General features: G+C 35.1%; 3 protein-coding genes across 3 annotated transcripts; 2 read left to right on the top strand and 1 right to left on the bottom strand.

The window, feature by feature from the left end:
* Window positions 1-5,240: 5,240 nt before the first annotated feature.
* Window positions 5,241-9,364, bottom strand: LOC112008786 (uncharacterized). Its single transcript, XM_065768677.1, is given in 6 exon segments — window positions 5,241-5,581; window positions 5,744-5,909; window positions 6,008-6,213; window positions 6,397-6,623; window positions 6,814-7,278; window positions 8,982-9,364. Coding segments are annotated over 6 exon segments (1,569 nt in total). The 5' UTR covers window positions 9,243-9,364; the 3' UTR covers window positions 5,241-5,337.
* A 2,295-nt stretch (window positions 9,365-11,659) lies between these two features.
* On the top strand, window positions 11,660-15,234 carry LOC112008789 (ABC transporter G family member 26). Its single transcript, XM_024041128.2, has 9 exons — window positions 11,660-11,866; window positions 12,155-12,444; window positions 12,553-12,708; window positions 12,834-13,017; window positions 13,099-13,377; window positions 13,458-13,742; window positions 13,872-14,156; window positions 14,226-14,333; window positions 14,965-15,234. Exons 1-9 carry the CDS (start codon window positions 11,660-11,662, stop codon window positions 15,232-15,234), a joined length of 2,064 nt encoding a protein of 687 aa, XP_023896896.2.
* Window positions 15,235-18,050: 2,816 nt separating this feature from the next.
* Window positions 18,051-20,512, top strand: LOC112008778 (uncharacterized). The gene has a single exon (XM_065768672.1). It carries the CDS (start codon window positions 18,073-18,075, stop codon window positions 20,422-20,424), a length of 2,352 nt encoding a protein of 783 aa, XP_065624744.1. The 5' UTR covers window positions 18,051-18,072; the 3' UTR covers window positions 20,425-20,512.
* Window positions 20,513-21,709: the final 1,197 nt, after the last annotated feature.

Genomic DNA, 21,709 nt, shown 5'->3' with positions numbered 1-21,709 from the left:
GTTCCAGTTGGGCCTATTACTAAATCAAGATCCAAGAAGATCAAAGAAACACTTAATGGGCTGATTTAAAAGATTTGGGCTGATTCTAACGCAAGACATTTCAAGCTTGGCCCAAAGGAAGATAAAGGCGTAATAAATTTAATCCAACCTATTGAGGGCTGATCTAGCTTAATTGGGCGTGATTTATGGCATGGATTAATGACTGATTGACTTTCCCACTCCATATCAGTTGATAGACATTTTTCCTATTCGGGAGCTTATAATTTCAGACCAAATCTACCCTAATTTAGGGCTTTTATTATTTAGAACGTTTTTAGCTATTTTCCTATTTTGGATCTGCTAATTTCAGACCAAAATTAATTTTTATTTAGGGTTTTATTATTTAGTACGTTTTTATTTATTTATTTATTTATATTTTCTATTTTCAATCATGTCTTATAAATAGTATGCACTCATTGTAATAGGAAATTATTGAATAAAAAAAAAAAAAAGGTGAGACATTGCTCTTCTTTTGGTTCTTCAAGAACTGTGAACTTATTAAGGATTCTTCCTTGTGGCATTCAAACTTTATATCTTTGGTTCGTGATTCAATTATAATCATTGGGTCAAGGTGTTACACTTATACCTTTGATTCGCGTTTCGATTATAAACGTTGGGTCAGGGTTTCTATAAAAAATCTGAATTTTAGTTTTCTTGGGCAAGTATTCCAATATTTTGTTGGGTCTCAAAGCATGTCGATTGAGGTTCGCATCATTTGGTATTAGAGCACAGGTTCTAAAATCAGTTTTCTTTCCCTTTATTTTTTGTTTCTTGTTATCATCCTATCTTGTTCCTTTTGTGTTCTTTATTTCTCGTTCTTATTTTGTGACGTGCACTAGGTTAAAATCGTGCACCAAGCTGCTAGAGAGAGAGGAAGAGAGAGAAAAAAAGAAAAGAAAAAAAAGAGAGAGACTTCAGAAAAGAAATATAAAAAAAAAATTGTTTGTAGTTTCAATTCTCTCAGATCAAAATATTATTTTCTTTTATCCTCTTCCTTTGATTTAGTGTTTCTGTCATATTTTCTTGCCATTGGTATTAGTTTAAATACTACAAATTGAATTTCTTAATCAAGTTTATTAGTTTTAGCAGAACTGAAAAGGAGAAGCTACGAGTGGAAAAATGCAAGAGAGTGTGAGACTAATATCAGGAAAAAGCCAATTTAAGAGTGAAACACGAGTGTGAGTGACATAATTTGAGTGTAAACACGTGAGGGAGTGTTGTGAGGAATTATTTCTAACATTTCTTTGTAGTTTCAAAATTATGTCTTCCAGAGACAAAGCATCAAACAGAGGAGGGGAGGAGTCATCCATCATGTTGCAGGCTATGCAACAACAATTTGAACGTATGAACGTGGTGTTTAATGATATTTGGGATCGGATGGATAGGCAAGACGCTGTTATTACTTCTTTGCGTGAGGAGCGTCCCTAAAGAGCCCCTAATGCTAGAAGGTAAGGAAGGCGTGCTCGCATGGATGATTCTGATGACTACCATGAGGATGAGTTTGAATATGAAGAAGATCAAGCTTCATTGAACAATGAGGGTAGGTTTGCACTAAGGGGAGAAAGGCGTGGTATAGGTTTTCAAAGAGATCCAAGATGGCAAGATGAGATTGACAGAAACCTAAGAAACATCAAAATGAAGATACCATCATTCCAAGGGAAAAATGATCTAGAGGTATACTTGGAGTGGAAGAAGAAGGTGGAGTTCATCTTTGAATGCCACAACTACTTCGAGGAGAAAAAGATAAAACTAACTGTGATTGAGTTTACTGATTATGCTATTATATGGTGGGATCAACTTGTGATGAATAGAAGGAGGAACTATGAGAGGCCTATTGAGACATGGGAGGAAATGAAGGCCACCATGAGGAGGCGATTTGTCCCTAGTCACTACTATAGGGACCTGTATCTAAAATTACAAAGTCTTACTCAAGGCTATAGGAGCGTGGATGACTGTCACAAGGAGATGAAGATTGCCATGATTCGGGCTAATGTAGAGAAGGATAGAGAAGCTACTATGACAAGATTTCTGAATGGGCTGAATCAGGACATTGCAAATGTGGTGGAGTTGTAGCACTATGTGGAGTTGGAGGACGTGGTGCACATGGCAATAAAGGTGGAACGACAGCTTAAAAGGAAAGGAACTCGGTCATTTCAAAATTCGGGCTCCTCTACTTCATGGAGGTCAAATGGGAGGAAAGACGAAGGGGCTGTTTTCAAGTCCAAAACCGAACTACTAAAAAGGAGAGATGAAGCTCCCAATGTCAACAAAGGTAAAAATGAATCCCAAACTTGTGATCGTGATATTAAGTGTTTTTGTTGTTTGGGAATAGGTCATATAGGTTCACAATGCCCAAATAAGAGGACCATGATTGCACGTATTGATGGAGAGGTGAAAACTAAAAGTGACGGAGATGATGCCCAGATTCCATCACTTGAGGATGTTTGTGATGATAATGTGGAGTATCTAGTAGAGGGTGAGTCACTTGTGGCTAGGCGTGCTTTAAGTGCCCAAGATAAAGAGGATGATATGGAACAATAAATGGAGAATATTTTTCATACTAGATGCCACGTCAACAATAAGGTATGTAGTATGATCATTGATGGGTGAAGCTGTACTAACGTGGCTAGCACTACTTTAGTGAAAAAATTGAATTTACCTACCTTGAAACCCCTTAGATCATATAACTTACAGTTGTTGAATGATTGTGGAGAGGTTAAGGTAAATAGGCAAGTACTGGTTTCTTTTTCAACTAAGAGGTATAAGGATGAAGTACTTTATAGTGTTGTTCCAATGCATGCATGTCACATTTTATTGGGCAAGCCTTGACAGTATGACAGAAAGGCCAATCATAATGGGTTCAAGAATAGGCATTCTTTTGTGAAATTATTTTTTACTTATTAGTAACAGTTAATATCAACCTATTACTTACAATTTTTTTTTTAGAATCACTTACCATTTATTAGGTAAGTATTGTAAAAATTCTACAAATATAATATTTTTTTAATAATAATACTTTTTCTAAAATAAATAAATATTAATATAAACCATTGTACGTTGGGCTCAGCTAATACCTCTGACTGACATTTGCTTTTGGATTTTTTTTTAACATTCTTTGTCATTTCCAAAGTTAATCACGTGATGGGCTGGGCTCAGTAAAAGTTGAAATTTAAATTCAATAAAACTATAAAAGATAGGACTAGACTCGAGGAGACACCAAGACACCCAAGAGTCAATACAGCAGAAAAAAAAAAAGGAACAAAAGACCAGTCCCACTTACCAGTAGATGCGAAACGGAGAAGGAGAAGAAGAAGAAGAAGTGGGCTGGGACGCTGGGTTCATTCAGGCAAATGGCGCCGGCGACGTGGTGGAGACCTGAGATTGATCGGTTTGTAGGTTTTGTTTTCTATCTTAAATAATATTTAAGGAACTTCCTTGATTAGACCGGATTTTTTTTTTTCTTCCTAAAATGCTCTCATATCTCTGGGGTTAAATAGAGATAAAATTAAAGGGTTAAGTAGAGATAAAATTAAAAAATAGTCCGATAAAAATATATATATTTTTTAAAGAAAATATATATTTTTTTACATCAATGATAAAAGTAAAAATATATTTTTACCTTGCACTAGGACATTATCAAAATAAAATCACTTTTTTATTAACTTACTTTTTTTTCTTTTTAAGTAACAATACTTTTATTGTTTATTTTTTTTAAATAAAAAAATATGTTAAACAATTGCTGCTATTTCTAAATATAAAAAAAAAAACCTAATAGTTATATATAAAAAAATTATACTAATTTCAAATTATAATAGATTTGAATTATTAATAATAAAAAAAACAATTACTTTTTCTTTTCTTTTCTTTTTGTGTGAAAGTAAACTTCTCCTATTTGAATTCTAATAACACATTTGCGTACTCCTCATATTTATTTATATAATTTATTTATAATTTAAGCCGAATGCCTGTACAAGATATTCCAGCTGAAACGAAATAAAATAAAAAATATTAGTATTTTCTATTAGTGAATTAATAGTAGAGACTTAATTGACTACAAGTTAAAAAAACAAATACTAAATTGACTATTATCAAAATGTAGAGACCAAATTAACAGTAACCATAAAATATAAGGATAAAAATAATATTTTTGCCAAATAATAATGCTCACCATTTATAAGAAAAATATTAACTGTACTAAAGTTGATGTCATGCATACCCAACATACATGCAAATTTCATCAATGATTGGAAAAAAGAAAAGGGTGATGAATTATGAAACCAGGGTAAACTATGATATCCATGAAGTAGAACCACACAACAAATCCAAAAGAAAAATAATTTACATCAATTGTAACAAAACATGTTCTGTATAATGGTTGATTTCAAGCATGCACACCCAGCCATTCATGTAGCATTCATAAATCATGACATAAAACGTGATGAATCATGAGTTATGAAACTCTATTTTTTCTGAGAGAGAGAGAGAGAGTTACCAGTCATGTTAGTATTGGATTGAGTCTTCTCAAGTGGCATTGCTCACAAAACTTCTCTTTGGCCTCACTTTCAAACTCACATAGCACTTTATATATATATATATATATATAAACAAAAATGTGGTGTGCAAGAAAGATTCTATGGAAAGACCATCATTGAATATATACAAGTTTTGAAATTTTGATAATTGATTTTTAGTTAGAGTATTATTTCAATTTTTGAAACTTAGATGCATGTTGCCTATATTTTATCTTTAATTTAAGGAACGGTCTCCTAGCAATTAATAAACAATTAATTTGATAATTAATGAAAGTAGTTGTTTATTAAGGAAAAAATTGTTCCAAGGAGAGGGAGAGAATTATATAAAATTTTCAAATTCTATGAATCTATACAACATGCATATCCTTCCAACTCAATAAAGACAAAATAAAAAAAATAGAATAAACAAAACCATGGGGCTCAAGAGAGGTACGAGATTCAAAACAATTTTTTAGTGTGGCCTTTCTCGAATGTTGTGAAAAAGCCTTTTTTTTTTTTTATAATTTTTTTATTTATACAAGCAAAGGTATTTAAACATTTTTGAATATCTGACTAATTTTTTAAGTGTATGCAATCTCTCCGTCCTACACACACACGCAGAAATCCCATCTATAGTGTTAATACATGTATTCTGTCACCCTTCCCACTGGATAAATGAATACAATCTGATTGTCTAAAATTTTGTAAAGCTTATATCAAAGTAATAATGTAGTATGTACACTGGTAGTTGAAAGAAATAATGGTACTAGAGATAATATTCACAGATTTAATTATCACGGAGGCGTCGCTCTAGGTACTCATTTTCCTTCCGTATGGCATCAAGATCAGCTTGTAGTTTGTCTACGTTTAAGCTGCGAGCTGCCATGGCCGCTAGCTTCTTTTCATGTTCAGCCATTTCTCTACGTACTCTATCAGTGGCAAGGGTTTTCTCTGAGATCTGTTCAAATGTCTCGTGGATGCTAGTGAGCAGTATATATGCCTGTCGCCCTACTGGGTCCTTCTTAGCTTCCCTGCACATATATGCTTTTTATTCAGCATAGCAAGCAATACATAGTCTTATCGTGTTGGCAATAAAAGTTATCTATTAGCCAGGTAATACAAAAAATATTATGTCAATGACAGCAAGGACACTACACTGTAGCTGTGTGGTTGCAACTGAGAATAATCTATACCTGAATACCATTTCATCAACAACAGCATAGGTTCGATGAAGGCGTTCTTGGATAGAGTTACTCTCCAATTGAAGCTCCCTAGTCTCTTTTAAGATCCGCTCTATGTCAGCATCTTGTTTCCTTAGATGGAGAAGAGAGTGGCAGCAAGAGAGGCAAAGTAAATTACAGAAGTGAAAAATGATCTTTTGGCAAGGAAGCACAAAGATAAAAGGAAGAGAGAGAGAAATAATAACAATCATGTCTTTACACTGCAGAGGAAGCAAGGGCATGTAAAGATAATTTGGTATCTATATCAATTATTGAATTCTAAGCCAGAATTATACCTCTCTCTAATTTCAGATAAAGTAGACTGCAATTCCAACTCAACTTCTCTCAACTTTTGAAGCTTTTCTTGAGCTTCTGGGTTGGTTGCATACAGAGACTCCTCAAGACCCTTCTTTTTCTCTTCCAAAGACTTTCTGACAGCTTCCCTGTGGAAGATTTTTTGTCAGGTGAGATTGATACTTAACATCTCTATGCTAGCAAGAGCATTAGCTATCATATTCAAATGTATATTTTGATTATATAAAGTTCATGATCTGAAAAGAGCACATTTGAAACATGTCTTTGCCAATAAATCAAGACTTAGTGAAGAAAAGGTAGCTTTTTCCTACCACTCCAACTCCAATTCCACAAGATGACGCTTTTTAGCATCTACTTGCTCATTGAGCTGCTCAAGGTAGAAGTCAATAGGATGTTTGTCATCAAGAGCCACTTCTGCTGCTGCCCTTAACAATTCCAATTGTTCTTCAAGTTGCTGTAATCCAGAGTTCTTTACCAATGTCTCCTCCATAAGCACCTTTTCTTGATTTTGTATTCTTTCAGTCTCATATCTTCTTATCTAGTTAGAAAAAACAAAAAATAAAAACAAAAATGTAATTCAGATTCTAAATTCAAGCTTTTGATTGCTTCGCATTTCAAATTGTTGTTAGAAACAAGATCAGGTTGATCACACAGTTTGTTTTCTAATTCCATTTGAACTAATCCATCCAGACAATTGCCCAAATTTACATTAGCTCAAACAAAAGTACCTTTGAAGACTGCTCTCTAAAAGTTCCTTTCTGTTCAAACACTCCAACATCTTCATCATCTCTCCAAGCTGAAGTTTCTTCATTTCCAGATGTATCTCTGATGGCATCCATCACTTCTTCAGTCGAATCCGTCCTGCTTAATACACTAGCAAGTTTGTCCTTGCTGAAATCTCCTGTCCTTGAGCACAATATATTGTCAACAGCTTTTTTATCCATTTTTTGTGGAATAAGATCACCCTCATGGGGCATGCCGGCATAGGCATCTTCAGTCTTGGCATTTGACAACTCTGGCACTTCAGTCTTCAGTTTTAGATCTTTCAATTTGGCTCCAACTTTCTCAAGGCATGCCGGCATATCATTTATATCCTTCACATCAGCAGTTATTCTATCTTCAGATAACTCAGAAAGCCTCTCCACCAGGAATCTGATCAGCTTATACAAGTCCTCTTCAGATGGATACAGGAACTGCCGTAAGCAACACATATAGTCTGTTTCTAAGCATAATTTCAAAAAAAATAAGCAAAAAGATAACCAAAATGAGAATCAAAAGGAACAGAGGCAGCAAAAATAAGCAACAAAAGGGAGGGGAAGAAGAGGAGGGGGGGGGGGGGGGGGGCGGGGGCAGAGTTACACAAAAGAAAGATTCAGTCACCACTACAGTCTTAAGATCTATCAATCGAAATTAGAAGGTGCTGAAGTTCACTGACCAGAGAAACCAAAAAAAAAAAGAAAACAACAACAACAATCTGCCTGCAGAAGAAAGGTCCATGGCAACGAACCATACATGTGAAGCTTTTAGAATCATGTCTACCATTTTTAGCTTCTATAGCAAATACGGGAGGATTTCATGTACATTAATGAAAACAAGCAGCCATTATGTAAAAAAGATGCAAGAGCCAACTTTGTATAGCTTACTCACAGTCTCAACAGATTCCAGCAACGTCACATTAGATCTAAATAAGCTAATCTTAGCTGATTGCTGTTACTAGCATCAAGGCCTCAACACAATTGACTAGTCATTCATACACGGGCTTTAAATCACTAAAAAAAAATGATATACATATTTAAGAATCTATAATCTTTCAGAAAGCATTACATCTGCAAGACAGAAATAACAACCAGTAACTGAAAATTTATGAAAAAATAACTATTTCTAACTATGGACTGAAACATTCTGGGAGGTGCAAATTGAAGTCTTCCCTTTCCATAACAATCATAAATTCATTCAAAGTAGTAGGCGGGAATAATAGATCAAAAGTACAGACAAATCTATACTCTTCCGCAACCAATTAATTTTGTGAACCACAACTCACATCTAGGCCCATAACAAACTAAGTTTTTCATGAGGTACCAAGCTCTGATCTCACAGAAAACCCCTTTCTCTTAGTAAAAAAAATCCAGGTAATTAACAAGAAAATTACACTTGAACTCCAAAAAGTCAAAACTTTATGAAAATTACACTTCATAAAATCCACATGTAATGCTTCACTATGTCACTTTAACGCCAAAAATAACCAGCTTTAAATTGTCAAACATCTCATTTCCTTAACTTTCTCAAAAATTTTCTGAACAATCAAACACCAATTGAAGTTTCCAAAACCCAATATTACATCCAAAAAACATTCAAATTTGTTTGACTGACCTTGTGGAAACGCATGTCTCTATCATAACACAGATGCTTAATCCACTTTAATAGTTCAATCCATAATAAACAGCTTTAAATAATCAAAAATTTTTTTTTTCTTTTCCTCAAATTTCTCCTACATTTTCACACGAACACGATCCAAGTTCCAAAACCCAACATTACATCCAAAAAGGAAAAAGTACTCAAATTCCATAGACTAACCTTGCGGAACATCCCAGATGCTCAATCCATGATAACCAACTTTATATAATCAAACTTTATTTCTTTCCCTAAACATTCTCACAAAATTTTCTGACCAACCCAAACGCAAAATTAAGTTCCAAAATACATTCATATTTCTCTGATATTGACCTTGTGGAATCTCATGTCCACAATATAACTAAGATTCTTAATCAACCTTAAACCCATATACAATCATCATAAACTGTAAAGCCTTTTCTTTTCCTTAACTTTCTGACCAATCAAACAAAACCCAAGTTCCAAAAAGAAAAAACAGCCACATATTGAAATCACAGAGACTCACCTTGTGGAAGCTCATGTCTCCAACAAAACCCAGATTCTTAATCCGGGTGGCCAAGTCCGTACAGATCTTGAACTGGTCAGCCATGGAGTCGCTAGGAAGAGAGGTGGGAAACGACGCCGTGGGGTCGAGTAAATTGAGACACTGTGCGCAGGTGGAGACCAAGGTTGTTGGGTTGAGGTCTTTGACAGACGAAACGCTTTGTGGGATCGAAATCCCAAGGCTTTCCAACGAGTTCAACAGTATTTCCTGTGACTCTTCCATTCTTGTTTTCTCTTTTGTGCGAATTGTTTCGAAGAGTTTGAGGATTTGTGTGTTTGTGCTTTTCACTTTTTTCGAGGCTTTGGTTTTTGAGTTTACAAGTGTTTTGATTTTTTTGGTGTTATCCGACTGTCGAAGAGGTAGTCCTTTTGTATGTAGGATTCTGTATTCTGAAAACGGTGTCGTGTGTGTAAATTTTTTTTTAATATATATTTTTTTTTGAGAAACTTTTTAATATTATTTTTGTTTGAGAATAATGGAAATATTAGGAAGTACCGAACCAAATGAGTTAAGAATATTTTGACATCTTCAGTATTAACTATTAAAGGGCCTGCTTTGTGTCATTTTCATTTTTTTTTTTGGGCTAAAATGCAAAATTCACTTGCTATATTTTACCAAAATTCATTTCAATCTTCTAATTTTGTTTTCGTTCATTTTAGTGTTCTAAGTTTCTAGTTTATTAAATTAAAATATTTTCATAAACTTTTGTTAAATGTTACGGTTATTTGTCCAAATTTTTAATTTTTTCTTCAAATTTTTTGAATTAAAAAAATTTTAATTAATGATTGAAAAATATTTTAAAATTTAACAGAAGTTAACGAAGAAACCTTAATTTAATAAACTTGAAACTTAGGGAACTGAATGAACAAAAACAAGGTTAAATGATTGAAATGAATTATGATGAAACTTAGAAAATGATTTTTTTTTTTAATTTTTATGGCCACACAGTAGATTTATTATTGTGTGTAAAGTAGAATATCTTTTTTGATGGTTGGGGTGAGATAGAGAGATTTGAACTTTGAATGTTTTATTTGGAAACATCAAGATGTGCTTTTTGGTGTAGAATATCTTTTTCAAATGAAAGCACAGGATCAATCCTTTAAATGAAAGGACTGTTACACAAGATGCTATCTCATATTGGTTATATGCATAAGACATGTGTGCTATATTTGATATATGGGTATAACAGACCAAGTGCACTAAATATTTTTACTTGTTTGACATCGCTCCAAAGAGGTTTTGATTTTTGGGGTTAAGATATTTTCTTAAAAAAATTATTTAAAAAAAATCATAACCGTAGACATGGCTTGTTGTGATACTGATTAGTGTATTTATAAAAGTGTATTAGTTGGTGAATTTATGTGAAAATGTTGTTACTCTAACCACAACTTACCACCTTAGCAACTTGTGAAAAAGTTGTGAACAATTTTATATTTCAAACATTACTCAGAGTCTAGAACATTAATAAAATGATCTTGTGAACATGAACATCCTTTCTTTATACGTTAAGAAAGGATTGTTACATGTTAAATACACTCACTTTTAGGTGTTATACCTTACCTATAGCTTAGAGCTTAATTTTTTCAATTAAATTCAATCATGTGGTTGCATGGACCAAAGGGCATAATTCAACTATGTGCTATATTGGTCAATGCAAACTTGTGGTTGAATTTGATCAAAAAAAAAAATCTAGAATATAACACCTAAAAAATTATGCCTAAATTTATTCTTGAATTAAAGAAGTTTTCATGATATTACTATTTATTGAAAACTAGAAGTACACCTATGGAATTAGTTTTAGAAAGCCAAAAAAAAAAGAAAAAGAAGAAGCTATTTATAAGTGACATTTAAAAAAAAAAAAAAAATTCCAATGTGTCTATCGTCATGCTTTGATCTTCGTGTGCCCCTCCCAAAAAAAAATAAAAATAAATAAATAATAATAATATTTATAAGTGACATTTAAAAAAAAAAAAAAAATTCCAATGTGTCTATCGTCATGCTTTGATCTTCGTGTGCCCCTCCCAAAAAAAAATAAAAATAAATAAATAATAATAATAATAATAATAATGACCCTAAAGAGCCCCTAACATCCTAAAACCACTTTAAATCCCCAAAACCAGAACCTTATTGAATTCTATACCTAATAACCCAAAAGGGCCAAAACCTAAAACCCCAATCCTCATACTTAAACAATTTAAGTTACAATACAATTAAAGTTAGAAAATTTCCCTTGGGTTAGGAATGAAAAGATTTTTTTTTTTTTTTTTAATTGTTACAATAAGAAAAGGGGGATTCCAACATGATTCTCCTCATAAAAAAGACTAGGAATGTTTGTACATATATGATAGACCAGATTTAAGCACAACAAGATAGCTTATTCATAGTCAATAGTCATGTTCTTGGCATGTTCTCTAGGCAAGTCATAATGGTTGCAAGAGCATGTGGGAACTAAAACAAAGCCTTTCATAATCCTAAAACTATGCATGGAAAGCATGTGGCCCACCAACCTATACCCTGCCTCCTCAATATTAGGCAATCTTTTGATTTCTTACAGTTGATTCATTACATTACAAATTTGATTCAACCCCATTACATAGTTTGAGCTTCTAGCAAGCTAACTGTGGTTGCTGGCCAATAACATGGAAATTAGGAGGGAGGATGAAGTTGAGGACATGTCATTGTCACCCCCAACAATGGGGACTATGCAAATTGCTGGGAGTGCTGGTTTTGGTCACAACATTGAATTCATGGCTCAAGCATACCTTAGAAATAGGTATTCAGAGATTGATATAGAAGATGAGAGTTCTAGTACCAACAAAGATCACCCTCTTCCAATATATCTCAAGGTAGTAGTCTGTCTAACTGTCCCAAGTCCTTGATCTAAGCTAAACTCTTATCATGATTCAACTAAATCATTCAAAATTTCATTTGAAAAAACTATTATACTTTAACCAACTTTCAACAAATAAGCTTTCAGCAAAAAGTTACATCCAAAAGCGAAAGTGCCTATTAATATTGAAAACAAAGTTTAACATTGTCAAAATATATCACAAATTTCTAAATGTTCATATGTACACAATCATGTAGCTGCAGTAATAATTGTTACATATTTTGATCTCCCTTTGGTAATGCAGTTTGAAGATGTGGAGTATAAAGTGAGAAATAGCCAAGCTTCCTCCAACAATCCAGTGAAGGCAGTAGTGTCCAAGGTAGCCACACAGCTGAACATGGAGAAAGACAATCACAAGCATATATTGAAGGGGATAACGGGAAGTATTGGCCCTGGAGAAATTCTGGCTCTGATGGGTCCTTCTGGTAGTGGGAAAACAACCTTGTTAAGAGTGATAGGAGGAAGATTACTTGACAATGTTAAAGGAAAAATTACTTATAATGACATCCCATATAGTGCAGCTGTCAAGAGGAGGTTAGCCAACTTCACAGAAACTTAATCAGTTGCTTCTGACTATACTGTCGAAGGTGTAGGTGATGGTTAAATATTGAACTTTTCATAAAATTTATTTTTGCCTTGCAGGATTGGATTCGTGACGCAAGATGATGTGCTCTTCCCACAATTAACAGTTGAAGAAACTTTGATTTTTTCTGCATGTTTAAGGCTTCCAAGCAACATGAGCCGACAACAAAAATATGCACGAGTAGAGATGATTGTGAAGGAGCTAGGCCTTGAAAGGTATGTATTGGATGGCAGTGTGGCTGGTGGAAGTCTTATAGATATATTTAAAGATTCAAGAAGAAAGTTCTTTTTGAACATTTCTTTATGACAGTTTCTCTGAAAGTTATTTTGTATAATCATAGATGTCGTCACACAAGAATCGGTGGAGGATTTATAAAAGGAATATCAGGAGGAGAAAGAAAAAGGACCAGCATAGGTTATGAAATTCTTGTCGATCCTTCCTTATTATTGCTTGACGAACCAACTTCAGGCCTTGATTCCACCTCGGCAAATAGACTCCTTGTACTTCTTCAAGTACTTGCGAAGGTACTATAGCTAAATGCAATTTCTATTTGTCATACTCAACTCTTGGAAATTGTTCTAAACATTAAATTTGAGGGTCTACAGGCAGGAAGGACAATAATCACAACTATCCACCAGCCATCAAGCAGAATGTTTCACATGTTTGACAAACTCCTGCTAATATCAGAAGGCTACCCTGTGTATTATGGAAAGGCTAGAGAGTCAATGGATTATTTCGCGTCATTAGGATTCATCCCGGAGATACCAATGAATCCTGCAGAGTTCTTGCTTGATTTAGGAACTGGTCAAGTGAATGGCATAAGTGTCCCAGCAGATTTGTTGACACTTCAAGAATCTCCTGACTATGAGAAGGCTGTAATCAAAGTAAGAATTTGAAATTTTACATGTCTTCTAAATTCTCTCTTTTTTTCGCCCTCTCAACGTCTATTTGTGTAATGTATTAGTTTCTACAAGTCAAATACAAAAATCAACTGGAGCCAAAGGAAAAGGAAGAAAATCACCGAACAACAAAGACACTGGAACATCTTCAATTAGCCATTCAAGTAAAAAAGAATTGGACAATGACTTGGTGGGAGCAATTCATGATACTATCAAAGAGAACATTCAGAGAAAGGTGCAGCGATTATTTTGATAAGCTAAGACTTGTTCAAGCAACTGGAGTTGCAATCTTGTTAGGCCTTCTATGGTGGAAATCCAACACTGACACAGAGGCTCAACTCAGAGATCAAGTAAGTACTACACTGTCATTTTACACTGTTGCAAGATTTAGCTGCTTTTCAATCCCACTTTCTTGTTCCTTTGCTACTCCTCTCTTTTAATCCTAATATTCAGACTGACTTTTCATTACTATATTGCAGGTTGGTTTAATGTTCTACATTTGTATTTTTTGGACATCATCATCAATTTTTGGAGCAGTATATGTGTTTCCGTTTGAAAAGATCTATTTGGTAAAAGAAAGGAAAGCAGACATGTATAGATTGAGTGTATACTATGTGTGCAGCACTTTGTGTGACATGGTGGCGCATGTTATCTATCCTACCTTCTTCATGCTCATTGTGTACTTCATGGCTGGCTTCAATAGGACTGTCCCTTGCTTCTTCCTGACATTATTTGCTGTACTGTTGGTAGCTATAACAAGCCAGGTAAGTTAGATCAATTCCAAAACTGGATTATCTTGCATTGACAGTCAAATTAATCTTTTATGCTTCTAGGGGGCAGGAGAACTATTTGGAGCTGCAGTTATGAGTATTAAAAGGGCTGGCATGGTTGCTTCTTTGATACTTATGTTGTTTCTTCTCACAGGAGGTTACTATGTCCAGGTATACACATCTGTTAACCCACTTTTTGTTTTTGGGGGAATAAAAAAGAGAGGCAATTATGCTAGTTAAGATGAATTACTTGGCTTTCTTCTAAACTGACTCTGCAAATTAAGAAGTGAAATGGAGAATATTCACCTCACATTTAAGATTCTGTTTCTCGTATGTGAAATTTTACATGGTGTAACATCATTTAAAATTTAAAATGATGTAGTAATAGATATATTTACACCTTTAGATTTGTAATGTTTAATCTAAATAATGAAATGGATCCATTTGAAATGAAGAGGATCCTTTTCTGCAACATTAATGGTCCGATAAATAAAGTCTCATTTTCAAGCTTTATGAAGATCTGCATTTCATGTAGAAATGATAGTTGCTAATAATTAGAAGCCACCAAAACCTTCTTGGCTTGTTGCCTAAGTTTGTTGAGAACAATGGCCAAGATAAGGGTTCAATCAAGAGCTACTATTGGGAACAGAATGACTATATTAACTGATTGCAGCTTTACCAATACTAGTTTGGCTAGTTTTCTTCGACGCTTTTAAGGCCTATGTTTCACTACTTTGTGTATCAGTGATGATTGGAGACGCAAATATACATAAAAACTCACAGGATGTTGTTTTAATTGCAGCATATACCGAAATTTATGCGCTGGTTGAAGTATTTGTCATTCCTGTACTATGGCTTCAGACTTCTTCTGAAAGTGCAATATTCTGGAGACCAATTATATGAGTGCCAAAGCCAAGGAGGGTGCAGGAACCTTCAGAGTTCGCCTTCATTCGACACAGTGAACCTTAATGGTGGCTTGAAAGAAGTATGGATTCTGCTAGCCATGGCTATTGGTTACCGATTGTGTGCTTATTTATGCCTTCGCAGAAGAATTAACGTATGCAATCTTTGAATGCATGTTTCATTTCATGTTTCAATCAGTAAAAGAAAAATTATATTGCTATATGACTTCAGAGATATCTTCAAATTGATTATATGTTTGTAATATGATATTGACATTTCAATCTCTTGGTTGAGTTTATGCTTTGAAGCTGAACATGCATGCCCGTGAAACAAATTTAATATTGGTTTCATTGAATTATTTTTGTCAACTCCAACTGGGCGTGGTGTTTCTAGCTCACTCTTACTTCAGCATTATTGTCTTTTTAAATTTGCGACTCTTAAATTAACAACAAAAGAAGAAAAAAGGAAAATGACATAGGAAAGAACAGAGGAAGTTTCTGATTCAGTAAACAGTCCAAAATATTGGGTTGGCTACTATTATTATTGTTATTATAATTTTTAATGCCGGCCGTACTATTATTAGTATAGCTTTGTATATATTTTTATTACAAAATTAGTATAGCCTTATACTTCTGTTGTTTTTCTTTTTGCATGGAAAGGGAAAGATATATTAAAACAACACGAAGTCAGTAACTCAGCATACAACAAACCTAGGGACACTACAACAGCAACGTAAATTACAACAACTTGCATAACCAATCCTATTTTATACATAACAAGTTAACAACAATACAAATATATTACAAATTAAACAAGCAGCGGACGCCATCATACATATCATGCACAAAAATTGCCGCAGATAAGCCCATATATAGATTCCCAAAATAGGCAGGTCAAAAGGAAGGAGGGGCGTGTTATAAAAAAAATCTTTCAAATTTGATCTCAAGTCATGACTTTAGTTGTTTTTGGTTGTATATAAAATTATGTAAAATGCTTTGTGTGTAACAAGTTCAATTAACCCAATATAAAAGAGAAGTTATGCCTATAATATTTTTGTAACAAATTCTAGGTAGTAAGTTGTTACTAGTAGGTAAAAAAATAATTTTAATATGATGGATCCAAATTATAGTCAATAACAACTTACCACTTAAGATTTGTTGTGAAAATATTATAAGTATAATATTTCTCAATTCGAAACAATTTTAGAATCAACATTTGTCTTTCGAGTTGATTTGTCATTGCATCTCAACCCTTTATAAACACAAACACAAAACTTTCTTATTCAAAAAGTACAAAATGGAGGCAGTTCCAAATTATTTTGGAGGAATAAAGTTTGACTCCAAACATATTTAGACTCCTAGGATTCATTTGTTTTGAAATAAAACATTTTTTGTGAAGTGTTTTCCCATTTTTAGGTGTATGTTTGCATTTCAAATGTGGTCAAAATCATAAAATATTTTCCATTAACTATAAATTTTTTTATAAAAAGTTGTAAAACGATATATTTTTAAAAACTTTGTAAAACATTTTACAAAAATACACAATGACTCCCCCTCCTTTCATTTGGTGGCTACGTCACTGGTCCGTTGGGTGGGTCAATCACTGTAAATGGTTTGGTCCTTGGAGACATCGTTTTGGTGGCAGTGGTCCATTGGCCAAAGTTGCCTTTTTGGCAACTAATGCTAGCAGTTTGGTCACTAAAGATGTCATTCTGACAGCGATTACTGGAGTCAACGTTTTGGTTGTCAGTTTTGGTGATCTCGTTACCGAACCTCTAACAACAACTTTGATAGTTAAGCCACTAATTTTAGTGGTTTACTTGAAAAAATTTACCTATCACACCACACACCTTGAAATATTTTATTGAAAATGTTTTACAATGTTTGAAAATATTTTAATTCAAAACAAACAACGTGGGCCTCAACCCACATTTTTGCTAATATTTTACTACATTTGAAAATATTTTACTTCAAAACAAACCATAAGAGCTTCAACTTATGTTAAAATGACACGTGTTCTTGTCATATGAAATGACTCCCTTCAACTCACAAATAGTTGAAAAATTATTAAATAGTCCAGGAGTATACTTCCTCGCTCTCCATGGGTGGCTCCACTTAGAGCCCAGGGGGTTCAAATGAGCCCCCTGAATTGGCCCAAAATAAATTATGTATAATATTTTTTTTAATCTTATTTTTGTTTTAACCTCCCTAAAATAAAATTTGGAACACCCTCTAATCCTAGATTTTTTTAAGCTCAGCTAAAAAAAGTTTGAATATGATCATTTTAACAATATCCTGACATTTTTAAACACAAAAAAAAGCTCAATAACAAACCAATTTGATCTAAAATTTGGAAAAAAAAAATTTAATAAGCCCAATAACAAAAATAAAAATTTGTTAACCTTAAATCTTAAAAAAACCACATTTAGATCTTAAAAAATTTGAAATAAATTAATCAAATGAGAGATCAATAGATAAATGATTGCTTGACTTTATATATTAAAGAGATGTAACTCAAAAGATTAATAATGAAAATATTTTGTAACAATTTCAAAATATAAAACATCGTAGAAAGAAATGGTAAAAATTTATGTATTTTAATTTTTGTTTTTTTGTAATATCAATATTTTCTTTTGTTTTAAATTTTATATAATTTTATATTTTTTTATTGACCTCATAAAAACTAATCCTCTAGTCGTCACCGTCCCTCTCACTTAGATCCACCTTCACCTTCATGTAAAAAATAATCCTGTAGTAGTCACCGTCCCTCTGACATAGATCCACCTTCACCTTCATGTAAGAGGAAAAAAAGATACCGGTACCTAAAAACAACCATAGTTAAGACGTGCATTTCAGCCTCTGGCCTTTATAAACACAAACACAAATCTGAAACAAAAACAGCAAAATGGAGCAAGTTCCATACACAGACCCAAGCTCCAACAACTCAACTCTATCATCATCATCACCAATCCCACCATGGGATACCACCACCACCACCATGGCAGGACATGTTCGAATCTAACTCATTCCGCAAACCCTCCCTATCATCACCAACTTCAGAACCAACGCCACCACCATGGCAAGACATGTTCCGATCAGCCTCATTCCGCAAACCATCCCTACCCCCACTACTATTACTACCCCCACCACCATGGGAAGACATGTTAGAATTCACCTCCTTCCGCAAACCCTCTCCACCACCACCACCACCATCATCGTCATCACCCTTGCCACCTTCACCACCACCATGGAAAGAAATGTTCCGATCCGCCTCATTTCGTAAGCCCTCCCTACCACCACTACTACAACTACCATCACTACCTCCAGCATCACTATCACCCTCCCTACCACCACCACAACCACCACCATCACTATCACCCTCCCTACCACCACCACAACCACCACCATCACTATCACCATCACCATCACCATCACCTTCCCTACCACCACTACTACAACTACCATCACCACCTCCAGCATCACTATCACCCTCCCTACCACCACCATCACCATCACCATCACCATCACCTTCCCTGCCACCACCTCCAACACCATCGCCATCACCCTTCACAGCACCATCACCACCCTCCCCTGACGCGCCACCACCAGAACCAGACACAGATCACTCTCTCTTAAGCGGCGACCCACAAGTCCGTCTCGCGCTCTACATCGCTATGGCCCACGCCGGCCTCGTTTTCACCATCTTCATCCTCTACTACGCCTCAGAACTCCTGGACGAATACCTCCGGCCAATCCAATGGGCCATTCTCTGCTCTATCCCTCTCAGAGGCATTCAACAAACACTTTTCTCGTTTTGGTCTGGGCCTCTCCATTCCGGCCTCTTAGAAACCTTTCTGGCCGTCCCAGTTGCAGTTTTCGAAGTTTTCTTTCATACCGTGGTTGAAATTCGCCAACTTTGCTTAGGGGTCGTTCTCAAAAAGCAAAAAACAGAGCCCCCAAGACGGTTCCAAAGTGGGTTTTCCAAGCTCTTGCGGTGGCTCTTCTCGTTTGGTATGTTTGTTATAGCTTATGAGCGGTTTGGGGCAATTGGGTCTCTCGGTTTGATTGGATTAGGCCTAGTTTTCAGCTCAAAGACTGTAGATTCAACAATGTCAGCTATGTCGTCGTTTCGGAGCAATAGCTTTAGACGTAGAGCTATTAGTGCGTTTTTCACTGGTGGGATTTTGAAGAGGTTGAACACCATTGTGGCAGTTGCTCTGATTGTTGGTATGGCTGTTGGGTTTTTAGCAGGTGTCATCTTTTTTTCCTATAAGATTGGTGTGGAATGTAAAGATGCTGTGATTTCTTTGAAATCGCACGTGGAAGAGAGCAATTATGCTGAGAAATTTGGTCTGAAGAAGTGGATGGATGAGAATGATGTGGCTGGAATGGTGGATAGGTACACTACAAAGTGTTATGAGACTGTGTTGGATCACATTGACAGTTTAGCAAAGCAGTATAATATGACTGAGCTTGTCACTGGGATCAAGTATTTTGTGATAGAGACACCGGTTAATGATTCTGTGAAATTGAATTCACCGTCTTTGGTTGAGTCTTCGCCTAATGCTGAGAGATCTTTGAACCCGACGAATAGGGATTGGGGGATGATATATACAGAATTGGAAGATATGTTAAGGGAATTGATAATTGCTAGGGAGGACTTGGTTGAGAAGGCTAAATGGTTTGCTGTTAAAGCAATGGATGTGTCACAAAGTATGTTTGCTAGTAGTAGGATTGTGTTAGTGAGTGGTGTAAAGTTTGTGTTTTCCACTGGGAATTCGATTTTGTCTGGAGCCGCAGAGGTTTTCAATTTTGTGTCTCAGTCAATTTTGTTCTTTTGGGTGTTGTATTATCTGATCACTTCGGAGTCCGGTGGGGTGACTGAACAAGTAATGAGTATGATTCCAATGCCGAATTCAGCAAGGGTTAGATGTGTTGAGGTTCTTGATAAGGCGATTTCGGGTGTGCTTTTGGCTATTGCTGAGATTGCATTCTTTCAAGGATGTCTCACTTGGCTTTTGTTTAGACTGTACCAGATACATTTCTTGTACATGTCGACTTTGCTTGCATTAGTCAGCCCTCTATTTCCACTCTTTCCAGCTTGGTCTGCCACAGTTTTAGCAGCTTTGGAACTGTTTATGGAAGGCAGATATGTATCAGCTGCTAGCATGTCCGTTATTCATCTTGTGCTCTTGGATTATGGTGCATCAGAAATTCAGGAGGATATACCTGGTCATACTGCCTATCTCACAGGGCTTAGCATCATTGGTGTAATGACATTGTTCCCTTCTGCAACAATAATTGTTGTAATAGCAGAAATTCTATTACCAAATTGTTGTGGGAAACTCCTTGCATACTAAGAGCGTTCGCACTGTGCATTCTAAATGCCGATGCCAAGCCCATTTTACCATTTTCACCCAATAAAGTGGCTTCATCCGGACTTCTAAATTGCTACCATTGCAAAAAAATTTGCAATTGAGCTACAGTGCAATTCTATCACGTAGAATTGCACTGTAGCTCAATTGTAAAAATAAAAATATTATTTTATTCTCCCTGAAATTTCTCTTTCCTCTCTCTCTCATTATTTTTGTTCTCTTCTCTCTCTTCCTTCTCTCTTTCTCATGTGCTCTCTCCTCTTTTCAGATCCAAACACCATCCTTCTTCCAACATCAACATCACACATCAAAGTGGTACATTTTTTTTGGTGGGTTGCGGTTGTGTTTTGTGTTCTAGTTTTTTTTTTTTTTTTTTTTTTTTTTTTTTTTTTAAAGGAAGAGGTGCTCGGATTGGTGATGAGTTTGGTGGAGATTGGCGTGGGTCATTGGGTTTGGTGGATATCGGCATGCGTGGGTCATTGGTTTTGGTGGAGATCAGCGTGGTCATTGGTTTGGTGGAGATCAACGTGCGTGGGTCACTGGTGTGGTGGAGATCGCGTAGGTCTGGTGTTGCTAGGTTTCTAGGTTTCTGTTGTGACCTGGTTTTTTTTTTTTTTTTTTTTTATGGTTTTTGTTCGGTGGGATTTTGGGCAGTGGTGGCGTGGTGGCATGGTGGAGGTGCGGTGTTGGTGACTGGCAGTGGAGGCACAGTGATAGAGGTTGAGGGAAGTGGAGGAGAAAATTGGGAAAAAATATATATTTTATTGTGTAAATATATTATTTTAATGAGTAGAATAGGAAAATAAAAGTTGGAATGCTGATGTATTGTAAAATTGTATTGTATAATTGATAAATAATTTTTTGGAATGGTAAAATAAGATAGAGTAGCATTTTCGGATGTGAATTCTCTAATGGTACTCCCACAAAAGATCGATCGTAAAAATATACTATGATTTAGAAAGAAAGATCTAAAAAATAATAAGAGCAATAGTAGGAGCGAAGATAACTTGGAATGAAACTAAACACAAACACACACAAAAAGAGAACACCAAAAATTTACATGATTTGGCTTTTGTCTTATGTCCATAGGTAACAAGAAGGAGAAATTTATGTTGCACATAGTTACACACACTTTGTTTTAAAACTGAAAACATGAAATAAAGTCGTTTTCAGTTTATAAAAACGCATTCTCACAAAAATACACTCAAATAGCTCTCTATCACAGCTACAAAAATCAAAACAAATATTGCCGTGCATACGTCGGCAAGCA

The sequence above is a fragment of the Quercus suber genome, unplaced genomic scaffold, assembly GCF_002906115.3.
Source record: "Quercus suber isolate HL8 unplaced genomic scaffold, Cork oak 2.0 scaffold_27, whole genome shotgun sequence".
Lineage (NCBI taxonomy): Eukaryota > Viridiplantae > Streptophyta > Magnoliopsida > Fagales > Fagaceae > Quercus > Quercus suber.
The sequence above is the reverse complement of the archived record's forward strand: the minus strand, read 5'-3'. Positions and strand labels throughout refer to the sequence as shown.